The sequence below is a fragment of the Nannobrachium achirus genome, assembly GCF_963921795.1.
Source record: "Nannobrachium achirus genome assembly, chromosome: 5".
Taxonomy (NCBI): Eukaryota; Metazoa; Chordata; class Actinopteri; order Myctophiformes; family Myctophidae; genus Nannobrachium; species Nannobrachium achirus.
Window position 1 is genome coordinate 28,382,646 of NC_137814.1, and position 12,069 is coordinate 28,394,714.

Here is a 12,069-nt window from a genome sequence, read left to right on the forward strand (position 1 = left end):
AAGATTTGAGAGAACATACTGGTCTCGCCTTTCAGCGAGCCCAACGATTTAATGTGGGTGTTGTTGTTTATATCAGGTCGCACTTGTTGGTGGTGATGTCACCAAGAACGCTGCTCCTTATTGGCTAAAGGCCCTGCCTTTGTACTGTTGGTAATTATTTTGAGGAGAATAAAGTTGACCTATAAAGTTTTGGTATAACATACTGTACTTGTCTCATCTTTCAGCGAGCCCACAATTAGAGAGAAAATAGACCAGGTCAACCTGGTTGTGCCAGACTGTCTGTCCTGCCAACCCCCTGTCTGTCATCATCATTTATGACATCATGCCTTTTGTAGGCATGTCATCATCATGTCATCATCATATATACCCTTTATATAGAAAAGGGACAGACCGACATTTGCTTATGTAGGCCTACCCATTTCATGGGTCTGGCAAATAGTAGAACAGAATAGAAGAAAAAGCAATACAGCAGAACAGAAGAAAAGAGAAGAGAGTATATAGAACATAATAGAAGAGATGCCAATACAGCGAAGAAGACAGTAGAACGAACAAACAAATGAGACCAATATAGTAGAACAGAGTACAGGTACAGAGTAGATAACAACCTCCTCCTCCTCTTCCTCCTCTCCATCTTCCTCCCTCTCTTCTTCCTCTTTGCTCTCACGGCTCTCGCTGTCTGTGTCAATCACGATGACGTCACGTTCCTGTGGCGTCATGGGATCAGTGGGGACAGACTGGGACACGCCCCCTTCGTCATCCTCCTCATCCTCAGCAAGCAGCACCGGAAAACCCTCCTCTGGCAGCTCCTAGACACAAATGACCATTGTGTGGGTGAAGTGGAGCATGCACGGAGATGTGGGACTAATGGGGCCTTAGGGGTCCTTCTAAAGGGAGACCCAGGGTTGCCAACACTCCTGAATTCGGCAGGAGTCTCCTGAATTTTGACCCCATCTCCTGCCATGCTCCTGAATTGTCATTTCTCCTGAATTTCTCCTGGATTGGGGGATTACCGTGGCTTTGCGTGGTAACACATGTCATTTCTCCTGGATTTGGTATCAAACTCCAAAAATTCACCAGAACACAGGAAAATACATCTACTGTACTATGTTCAAATTGTTATGGGGGAGGACCCCCAGACCATTTTATTGGTCTGGGGGCTAAAATAAATCATTTTATTTTAGCTCCCCCTACCACCTAAACATCACCATTGGATTCTATTGTTTAGTATTACAATGCCATTGGCCACAATATTTGCATATAAATACCCCCCACAGGGGCTGACATTCACACCCGCCACACCCGCTGACATTCCAGAGTTTTGACGAACATCATCTCACTTTTTCATGGAAGATATTCCTCACAAGAACATAAGTAAAATGCCTGTACTATTTTTTTTGGTGATCATTAGAATGTCTAGAACATGTACATATGTTATTATTGTGAAAAATATCCCCCATATGTAAATTAGAGCATGATTTATGATTTATGATTTATGGCTATAAAACCTTACAAAAACATTTTTTTTTTTAAAACATCACATTTTCCTCTTATTAGGACTCCTACAACACCATCTGATTTTTTTCAATTTTTTATTTCAAGTATTTCTATATTTGGGCCTTAGAGGGTTAAGGGGTGTGGGCAGTGCATGAATCACACAGATATATTCACTTACAGTAAGTAGTTAATAGGCTATTAGTACAGATGGGTCTTACATATCGCTTCAGTTATCAAATCAAATTCTGTACACCTACTTTTTGCGTTTTAATTGATGAAATTATTTTCCAATGCGAGTAAAGCAAGCCTAATAAAATTATGAAAAACACAACAAATTATAAATTCACCAGAACACAGGAGAATACATCTACTCTTTTAATAAGGTAACCCTAACCCTGGGAGACACTCACCTGACTATTGTCTGCTGAATCCTGCCTGTCCCTCTCGTCATCCAGGTCTCCTTCCATGCCCTCATCCTCCTCTTCCTGGAACACACACACACACACAGCCAAATTGAAACACAAACCGTAAAATAATTTGTATTTTCTTGGTGAACGTGTGTGTCTCTGAAGTCTGTATATGTGCAGTGAGTGATGCAGGAAATGTCTCCTGGTTGTATTAACTCAAAACGCCTATGTCATACTTGAGGGTGGGGAAACTCCACTGTGTGAATATGGATGACTTGAGTTTTGTGTCATTAAATAACAACAAAAAGGAATTCTGGTAGGTACACACTACACATACATATTGAACCAAATCAATAATACACCAAGAACATTATACATGCAAATATATAGCAGTTGAATAAAGAAGACAAGAATGATAATAACATTATAACAATAACATTATGTGTGTGTGTGTGTGTGAGCGAGAGAGAGTGTAGTGTAGTGTATACTGTACCTGTAGTGTTATCGTTTGTCGCAGCCGTAACTTCTTGGTGGAAGGAGGCCTGTCTAAGACCGTCTGAGAACTCTCTGCTCCGCCCTCATCATCCTCTCTACCTCGCTTTGGTCCTGTTCACGCACACACACACACACACACACACACACACACACACACACACACACACACACACACACACACACACACACACACACACACACACACACACACACACACACACACACACACACACACACACACACACACACAGTTTGTTCAATTTGCCTCTTGTATCAGTATGTTGACAACATTCCTTGTTTGCTACAATTTAGGCATTAAGCAGACATACTGTTATGCACGGTCGGAGGATGAGACAGGCCGCGGTCAAGTAATTGACCTGGGTAGAGTGGTGTGAAAGCGGTACTAAACGTGGTACTATAAAGTATCCAATCTAGAGTAGGTCTGAGCTAGGCTAAACCGGGCCAAATGACTGATCACTCACTGACTTTTCATTTAGACCACCAGGATATAGTTGTAATACATGATAATAGATTCTATTGTGTTATAAACCACTATTATAATCTAGTATAGTATTATAATTATCATAGTAATACAATAATAATGTATAGTGCATTATAATCACAGTTATAATCCATTATAGTGTATTATAATTTAGGATAGTTGTAATACAAATTTATATTGTATTATAATCACAGTTAAAAGGGTCAATCTGTTTCTTACCGATAGGGGTACTTTTGTGTAATGGAAAATGTAGATATTTTTATGTGGTGCGGTGTAGTGTTGTGTAGTGTGGTGCTAAAGCTGCAGTCGAAAAGGGGCTTAAGAGGTTGTCTTCTTGGGCCCCTCTTCCACTGAACTCACCTGTTCCAATCAGAACAGAGGATGTGGAAGGCTGCTCTGCCTCTATACTGGACCCTGCTTCCTGATTGGTTGCTTCATGCTGGGTGGGTTGGACAAAGGCTGTGGCTTGGGAACTTGTTGACTGAGCCAAGGAAGTGGTGGGCGCAGTGCCAAGACTAGGGCTGGTGGAGTGCACAGTGCCACTGGCACTGATCAACGCTGCACACATACAAACACACATTACATTCATATTATTTATACACATCCTTCAACAGCTGGTACACACATATTATTGGTGAGAAAGACATATTACAGGAACAAACATACACAGCTTCTAGTCTGGGATCTTGTCTAGTAGAAACGTATTTATTAATTCTACCAGATGTTTACATATCGTCGCTGTCGGATGAAAACCTCGTATCTCCAAGTTTCAAATTTGTCTGTTCTTTCGCAAAGCAAAGCCCTGCTTCATCATACAAGGCCGTCGCACAAAAGTAGTGAAAACAGCAGATCTACAAGCACACAACGCCTCGCGGTGCGAGGCGTTGTGTGCTTGTAGATCGGCTGTTTTCACTAGTTTAAATCATTTTTAAAATGAAAAATGCAAAACGAACGGTTTTGGACATACAAGGTTTTCATCCGACAGCGACGATATGCTTTATTTCCCCCCCCCCCTGAATTCAGTCCCCTTCTCTCTCTGTCCATCTCTTACCCTCCTGGCTGTCAGTCTGTGTGGTTGGCATGACAGTGGCAGTGGGTGTCGGCACGGACAAAGTCGCCGGGGTAACCATGGGCCGGATGCTGGCGCGGGGTGTGGCCTTGTTGCCAGGGGCTTGGCTTGGCTTGCTGCTAGGGGAGGGGCTTGGTTTGTTGCTGGGCGATGGTGTGCTAGTGGTGGGGCGGATGTTGGCCGTTGGAGGGTCAGACAGACTGGAGCTGACGGAGACAGGAAGTTCACAATTAAAGTGCTGTCCACGTCAATGACGTGTATGGCAGAGTTCACGCCACAACTATAACATCAATGACAGTGGCGAACGATATCGGGTCACTTTCAGAGTTATTTGATGAAAGATAGCACGACTGTTCTATCAGAATGGCTGTTCCATCAATCAAAATCCATCAGAATTTACAGGGCAACTCAAATCATCACTAACGTTCATGTTTACAAACCTTACGGTTCAGTGAATGCTTACAGCATTATCGTTTTATTTATAGATGTGGACAGCCCTCAAGGCTAAACTTGTACTTTGTCACATGTTTAAATTAAACATCTAGAGACATATTTAATAATAAAATTAGGCAATTTAAAATGTTCAATTATTGCAACATTCAGCAGCCAACACGTAACCATATAATCTGTCTGTTGTCTGTGTGTCTTTTACCTCCCTCTGTCTTGAGCGGAGCTTTTCAGAGACATCTGTCTCTGGTCGCCTGGTCTGGACTGATCCTACACACACAAGCACATACCTTTATGAACACTTTGAAGGCATGATAGCATGGCATGTTGACTGAAATGACAGTCACACTGTGTGATCTTATGAAGTACACTTAGTACGCAGGGTTACTTATTGGTGAATCACAGTGACATCAACTGCATAGTGCAGTGGTTCTCAACATGTGGGTTGGGACCCCCAGGGGGTCCCCAGATGATTAGCTTAATGTGCAACATTGTTTTCTCTCTCAACAGTATAAGTAAGTGTATAGAGGGTATCTGCACATTTCTAGAGTGACAATTTAAAGACTTTTTAATACCTCTAAAATGACAAATTAAACAATGGCTAAGTTGATGAATATTAGAGGCAGGAATTGTGAAAATAGCCGATCATGCGTTGCGAGGCGTTGTGAGCATGTAGATTACCGTATTATACACTGTATAAAATTATATACTGTATTATACACAATGTCATTCCTCAACTCTTAGTGCTCGTCAGGGTGGGGGGGGGGGGGTACCCAGTTAAAATATGATTATTTTGGGGGTCGTGGCCTGAAATGGTTGAGAACCACTGGCGTAGTGCATGGTGCTGCAACCTTAGATGTGCTCTGTTCCTGGGGTTCCTCTCTTGGTTCAGCGTGCGCCTGCGTCTCCCTCAGCTCCCTGAGCTCTCTGTCCTGTCGGAGGAGCCGTCCTTCATACTGGGACTTCAGGGCACTCATTCGCACATCCTGCTCCTCCCTGGTCTGTTTCAACTCCTCAATCTCTTTAGACTGCTGCTCCTTGACACCTGGAAGAAGCCATCGATATGTTCTCAAAGGGGAATACAATTACTATTGACATTACCGGTACTTACTGTAACTAATGTGTGTTGGTCGCTGTGTGTTTAAACTATTGTAATTCCTCAGATGGTTGATTTTGGCCTTGTGCATGTGTGTGTAAACCGTTTATGGTTGATTTTGGTCTTTTTTGTGTGTTATCTAGAGTAATTGTTCCGAGTGAGTGAGTGAGTGAGTGAGTGAGTGAGTGAGTGAGTGAGTGAGTGTGAGAGAGAGAGAGAGAACTCACTGTTCAGATGGCCGATTTTAGTCTTGGCTACCACTAAAATCTTCTTGGTCTTTTCTTCCTTCTCAGACATCTGCTGTCGGAGCTGCTCCTCTCTGCTGGTACGCTCCGCCAGCTACAAGACAACAACCATGTTAGAACTCCACTCTCTGGCCAGGGTGGTTCTGCTCTAAACCAACATCTGATTTTGCTCAATGAAAATGAAAGGAAGTGAGAACAATCGAGTAGTGTCGAGTTGAGCCAGTACCATACATACCATACATACTGTATGTAAAGTCAAAAACACTCTTCCATAAATGTAGGCATGTGTTAGATACTGGTAATATGCCCCACCGTTTCACAACATCCATGAATAAACATGTACAATACCTCCTGTCTGAGTTTAGCCAGCTCCTCCTGTTGTGCCTTGTTATCATCACTAGCACTGTTAGCATCACTGGCTGGGACTGGCTGGGAGCCCTGAGCAGACTGGCTAGCTCGACTAGCTTCAACGGCCTGGTTAGCCTCGGCCAACTGCTCCTGCAGCCGGCTGATATCTGCTTCACGTTCGCCCACAGTCTAAAACAGGGAAGAATGAGGTAGGGTGAAAGAGGATGAGAGAGATGCATGAGGGGAGTTCAATGAGAGAGCGGAGCATTGAGGAGAGATGGTCCTTGGTCGATTTTCAATATCGAGGAGACGTAAGACAACAAAACACAATTTGCACGGGTTTCCTTACCTTCTGCAGGTTGTCACGTTCTCCCTGCAGCTCAGTCACCTATGAGAAGGAAAAAAAAGTGAAATTCCATGTTCCAACACCAACAGCACTGGAACAATCCAGAGAAAGAACACAGAAACAGAGACAGGCTCCCTTACTTTGCTCTCCGATTGGCTGAGCGAGGTCTTAAGGGTGGTGACTTCCTGGTTGTGAGTCTGTTGACTGGATGCTTGGCTCTGCTGCAGCTCTTTCTGTTTGCCTAGGTTCTGCTGAAGGGCTTCCTTAGCCTGTTGGAGCTCCCTTTGGACTTGCTGGATCTGGTTCTGACGGGCCTGGGCAAGAGACTGGGCCGATTTCAACTGGTTCTGCACCTGTAGATACAGGATAACACAGATTAGACTTTGTTGTAACAAATACATTAGATGGGGTCAACTCGGGCAATTTGGACCATGAGATAATGTCGGGCAGCTAACCTTTGTTGTATGTATTCTTTCTCAAACAAGAGCAGCTCAACGTTATTACAAGGATTACTGCGATGAAAACCATAGCTTTTGCACAGAATCCGGAGAAAACTGGTTCTGGAAGATTACAGCGTGCCATGTTGAATTTACAGACAATATATTGTTACCTGCTGCGTTTGGGTCTTGGCCTGTTGAAGTTCTTTCTGACTTTGAGTGAGCTGGTTCTGGTTCTGCTGGAGTTGTGTCTGTGTTTGAGTCAGCTGGGACTGTACCTACAGTACAGAGTAAAGACACATATTACAGAAGTAGGACAGCAACATTTCCTAATTAATTAATTTGTCTATGATTTTAAATGATCAGTTGTGGTTGGACACTCTCCATACTCTGCTACAGAGAAATCTTGACTAGTGCCATATGAAGATGAGTTCCCCCACTGAGAAGCGTGGGTGGTTATTTCATGGTGGCATATCATCCCAAGATATTTTAATGTAAAATGTAAAGGTAGGGGAAGTGATATTTTTGTGTTAGACAAACAAACAAGAAATGTTCAAAAGGTTAAAGCTCTATATTCTGACAGTAGTCATAGCTACTGTATAGTGTTTGTCCAGTAACAGAGGTCTCTCTGTGTCTCCAGCTCTTTAACAGAAAATATATTTTCAGGTGGGTTTAACAGCATAATATTTTTTTCTGCTCATTTCTTTGCATCATCACTTAAAATATGATCACTTGTTTATCCTTTATCCTGTTTGAGTTCTCTCCATTTGGTTTCATGTTTCGCTCTCAAGAGTGAAATTATTGTAAACATCTGCATTACTTAAAAAGAAGTCTACACAATTAGAACATGTCAATTCTTTGGCTCAAATGCCGAATAAACAATGGACCTTAATAATATGAAAAGGGTTGAAAACGACTGGATTAGTTTAGTACCTGTGTTAGCTGGCTCTGGTTCTGTGTCTGCTGGGATTGGACTTCCTGGAGCTGCTGCTTTGCCTGTTGGCTCTCCTTACGCGCTTCCTCCAACTCCTGCTTGGACTTCTGGGCCTGGAGGGAAGCGGAGGTACAGTAGGAGAGAATGAGTTACAGACTAAATCAAAAGCCACTGTTAAAGAACATACTACTTCAAATAATATTAGCCTAAAAAACATTTTAATTAGAATAAGTTGAAATGGCTAGTTACCTCCTCCTGTTTTTTCTGCACCTCCTCTTTGTTCTTGGTGAGCTCCTCTTTGGCTTTGCTGAGCTCCTCCTTGACCTGTATCAACTCCTGCTGCACCTCCTGGCTCGGACCCGCCTCACTTCCTGCCTTGGCTGCAGTCTCCTCAACCAGCTACAACACACAGACATGCACAGCTCATCACAATCACAAAAAGATTTTCAGGCTGCTATGCGGCCTTCAAATCCAGACCTCACCTATATTTCTGCTGCTCATGCTCGTGTATTTTTCTTTTTTTTTCTTTTCTTTTTTGGCGAGACTATTATGTTTGGTGAGGATTGGAGCAACCGTGTGCCTGTGGCCCCCGGGGGACCCTGGCGAGGCCCCTGGTGTGACTATTGTCATGGCCGACCCCTGAACAGCATTTGTGCCATGTTTGGTGCAGATTATGCCTGTATCCCCCGGGGCCCATAACTTGGCCCCTGGTGTGAGTATTGTTATGGCAGACCTCTAAACAGTGTTTGTACCAAGTTTGGGACAGTTTGGAGCAACACTGTGCCTGTGGCCTCTAGCGGTACCCCAACATGGCGCCTGGTATGAGTATAGGCCAATTATTTGTTTACAAACATTGAGACTGAATGCACAGCTGACTGTATCATGTAATCAATTCCCAACAGATCCCCAAACCTGTTGCTTTGGGGAGCACTGGTTATTCAACGTCCTCTTTTGTGCTCCCATGGGTGCGCCCTTATCGAGACATATATACTTCATTGCGCAACGGTATTCCGCGTCAAGAGTAGCTGATATACAAACTTACATCGCGTCACCAATGCAACCGCTCTGAGCTTGGAGGTCTGCGCGCGACACCGTCGCAGGACGGAGCATAAATTAGGCTTCATGGACTGCAGCTGGGCGAGCAGTAGACGCTCTGGTGATCATGAGGACGAGGAGCGCTCCCTCTGTTCTGATGACGGTGAATAGAGGTGGGGTTTGAAGGACAACTGTTTTGATCGCTATTATTGTTTACAATCAACAGAAACTAAGGATTATATATTTCAAGAGTGAGAATTTACAGTAAAAATCCTAAGCATTCTTCCTCCACACTGGGAGAAAAACGGCATCTGAAAGTTTGATGGAATGCATTTTTAAACACGAGTGCCATCCATTGCATCCTATGAACGGTGGGGTTCATTTGGTGCCGACCAGCGTGCGCATGCTGGTTTATATCAATGTGACGTGGACCATTAAGGCATCTATTGTCATGTCAGAACTCTGAACAGTGTTTTCGCCAAGCTTGGTGCATATTGCCTGGAGCCCCTGATGTGATTTAATCAACACCGTCACCTTGTCATGCTGAACTTTGAGCTCCTCAAACTGGGTCTTGTAGCGGCGTGCGATCTTCTTGACCTGTGCGATGGTCTTGTTCTTCTCCAGGAGGTCGTTGCTAACAGTCTCCATCTCTTTCTTCACGCTGTCTCTCTCTGAGGTCAGCTTGGCCGTAGTCTCTCTGAGACCCTGCAGCTGAGACTGAGCCAGGTTGCTGCTGGCATGGGACCTAAAAAAACAGACCATGAAGTCATTTTTATTAACAGCTTCTCTCTTCCTTGGAATCTGTAGCCATGGACAGAAAGTCACTACAGTAGTTGTGCAGTTTGACAGCAGAGCACCGGTGTTGTGCCAGTGTGCGCTTATCCTCCAATATCTTACATCTTAAAATGTAATTTTTCCCCCTCAATAGTTACCCCCCTTTTCTTCCATTTTGATCGTAATGCCAATCTTATTTTACCCACACATGTAATCCCTGTCACTGCTAACCCCTACAGTTGGTCATATGGGACGTGTAGACTAGCACGTATACAAAGGAAGTCACTAGCCACTTATTTTTCCCTGGCAAGGAGTAGATTCACCAGGAGGGTGTAGGAACATGATATCTCATCTAGTTTTTCTCCCTACTGGTGCAGCGACAGAGATCACTCTCCGCTGCCAGCGACCCAGCCCTAAAATATGGCCTCTTGTGTTCTTTTGAGTGCCCGGTCAAGTCAGATGCACTGGACGTTTCAAACCCCTGGGTGGGCAGGAAAATGTACGAAAACATTACCTGGCCAGTTCAGTCTTCAGCTTGGCAGATTCTTCAGCTAGCTGTGTGATGCGTCTCTGCTGCGCTTCTTTCTCATTGGTGAGTTTCTGTTTCTCCTCAACATCACTGTCCTTCTGCTGGCTCACCAGTTGCTGCAGGCAGGGATATGAACACACACACCAAGTGTCAGTCTATCAAGGAGAAAATACTGACCAGTAGGGTCACATCACACACACACACACACCACACACACACACACCACACACACACTCACACACACACACTTACCTGAGCCCTGGTCTTCCATCGTTTGAGGTCCTCCTCCATGAGTCTGTTGTCAGCCTGCAGAGATCCGTTCTTCTCCGTCATTACATTCAGAGACCGCTGCAGTGGACTGATGTCTGACTGGAGTTTAGTCAGCTGGCCAGACACAGACAAAGATTCTGTCAGCTACAGAGAGAACTCAGGGAATCTGAGACATCAGGTAATGTTGGACAGATAAGTAACCCAACCTGTTATACAAATATGAACCCCTACCTTCAGGCCATCAATTTAAGGTCAAATCACAGGTAATTTGTGCCATCTAGTATTTTTTACTTTTTAAACACTGTCTATTTTTGTTTGGCTTAAAAAAAAAGAAAAGAAAACGTATTAACATTCAGCTTCTACAGCTTCACCCAGCTGATGCTGCTTAGACGGGTATGATGAGTGCATGGGGGGGATCAGACTGCACTGCAAAAAGGGGTACAGTTAGGAGTGGCTTGCTCAGGGATCAGAGATCAACACATTGTAGTACTTTATTGTAGTGGTGCAATTATTTTCTTTTTAGCCATTATAATAAGAATAGTTTCATATTTCTTATTTTTTTTAAATCCACGTTTAACTATGATGATGGATTATTATAGCAGACAACGGCAAGTTAAGTTGGGGCTTACTTTAGCCTGACATTGGTGTAGTTCCTGTTCCAGCTTGTCTCTATCCATCTTCATCATTCTGTTGTTCTGTTGAAGAACATTGATGTTCTCCATTCTCTTCAGCTGGTCTTCCTGGCGGGACAGCGTCTTTGCTGTAGCCTTATAGACAGAAAGAGAACAAAGTGAGGGAGAGGCAGGTTCGGCTCCTTCAGTCGATGTCATTAATAGTATTGATCATTTATTCTTAATACAATTCAAATCAAATAATTTTATTGACTTGGTGTAGCTAATATTTCTGTGGGTCAGAACACGCTTCCTCTGGTCCATCCATCATTCCCTCCCCTCCATTCATCCATTACTCCTACCTGCATCTTCTCTCTCTCAGCATTGAGTGCATCTTGTAGTTCTTTCAGTTCTCTGTCCTGGTGCTCAACTCTCTGTCCGCAGCGCAGAGCTTCTCCTTCCAACACCTCACAACGCATAAGAGCGATCTCCTTCTCACGACGCACAAACCTACAACACACACGAACAGAGAGTCATTAGATTTTCTTTTCCCCCAAAGGGCATTTGGTGGTATTTGCACATTTGACAGCAGACTCATTCACTAAAACATCTGGGACAACTGCACCATCTAGGCTTTTAGAGTAAAATTCTCATGACATCATTATAGGCCAGTTACTATCAAAACCTCCGCCGGCTGTCTGTCAGTCTATCAGTCTATCAGTCTGTCCGTCACACGTCACATCACACATTTGCCCTACTCATATCTCTGCCACCGCTGCCCCTATCCATGCCAAACTTTGCACACACACTCCTTGGCTGCCAAACCACAACCTCATTTCTCACATGGCCCTCTTCTAGCGCCAACATGAGGCCGATTCTTGCAAAACACATTTTTGGACACTGCTCCTACAGATTTTGCCCTACAATCATGCAAAGCGGTACACAGTATCTCTAAAGTCATGTCATCAACGTGGATCTGTCCCATTTCCCATATTCCTGATTGATCATTGCCTTCTAAAGTTTGTGTATG

General features: G+C 43.9%; 1 protein-coding gene across 3 annotated transcripts in view; it reads right to left on the minus strand.

Moving 5' to 3' along the window:
- LOC308284627 (nucleoprotein TPR-like) overlaps positions 1–12,069 on the minus strand; it is a 43,237-nt gene that overhangs the window by 13,010 nt on the left and 18,158 nt on the right. For all 3 annotated transcript variants that reach the window (XM_080725308.1, XM_080725307.1, XM_080725306.1), the window contains exons 27-45: positions 11,402–11,549; positions 11,058–11,195; positions 10,411–10,542; positions 10,144–10,274; positions 9,390–9,600; positions 8,070–8,219; positions 7,820–7,933; positions 7,060–7,164; positions 6,590–6,802; positions 6,453–6,491; positions 6,104–6,292; positions 5,738–5,849; positions 5,266–5,459; positions 4,620–4,684; positions 3,950–4,173; positions 3,259–3,456; positions 2,395–2,507; positions 1,905–1,979; positions 606–806 (exon numbers count right to left, since the gene is read on the minus strand). In XM_080725308.1, the coding sequence (XP_080581434.1) occupies positions 606–806; positions 1,905–1,979; positions 2,395–2,507; positions 3,259–3,456; positions 3,950–4,173; positions 4,620–4,684; positions 5,266–5,459; positions 5,738–5,849; positions 6,104–6,292; positions 6,453–6,491; positions 6,590–6,802; positions 7,060–7,164; positions 7,820–7,933; positions 8,070–8,219; positions 9,390–9,600; positions 10,144–10,274; positions 10,411–10,542; positions 11,058–11,195; positions 11,402–11,549 (2,752 nt within the window). The remainder of the gene's footprint in view (positions 1–605; positions 807–1,904; positions 1,980–2,394; positions 2,508–3,258; positions 3,457–3,949; positions 4,174–4,619; positions 4,685–5,265; positions 5,460–5,737; positions 5,850–6,103; positions 6,293–6,452; positions 6,492–6,589; positions 6,803–7,059; positions 7,165–7,819; positions 7,934–8,069; positions 8,220–9,389; positions 9,601–10,143; positions 10,275–10,410; positions 10,543–11,057; positions 11,196–11,401; positions 11,550–12,069) is intronic.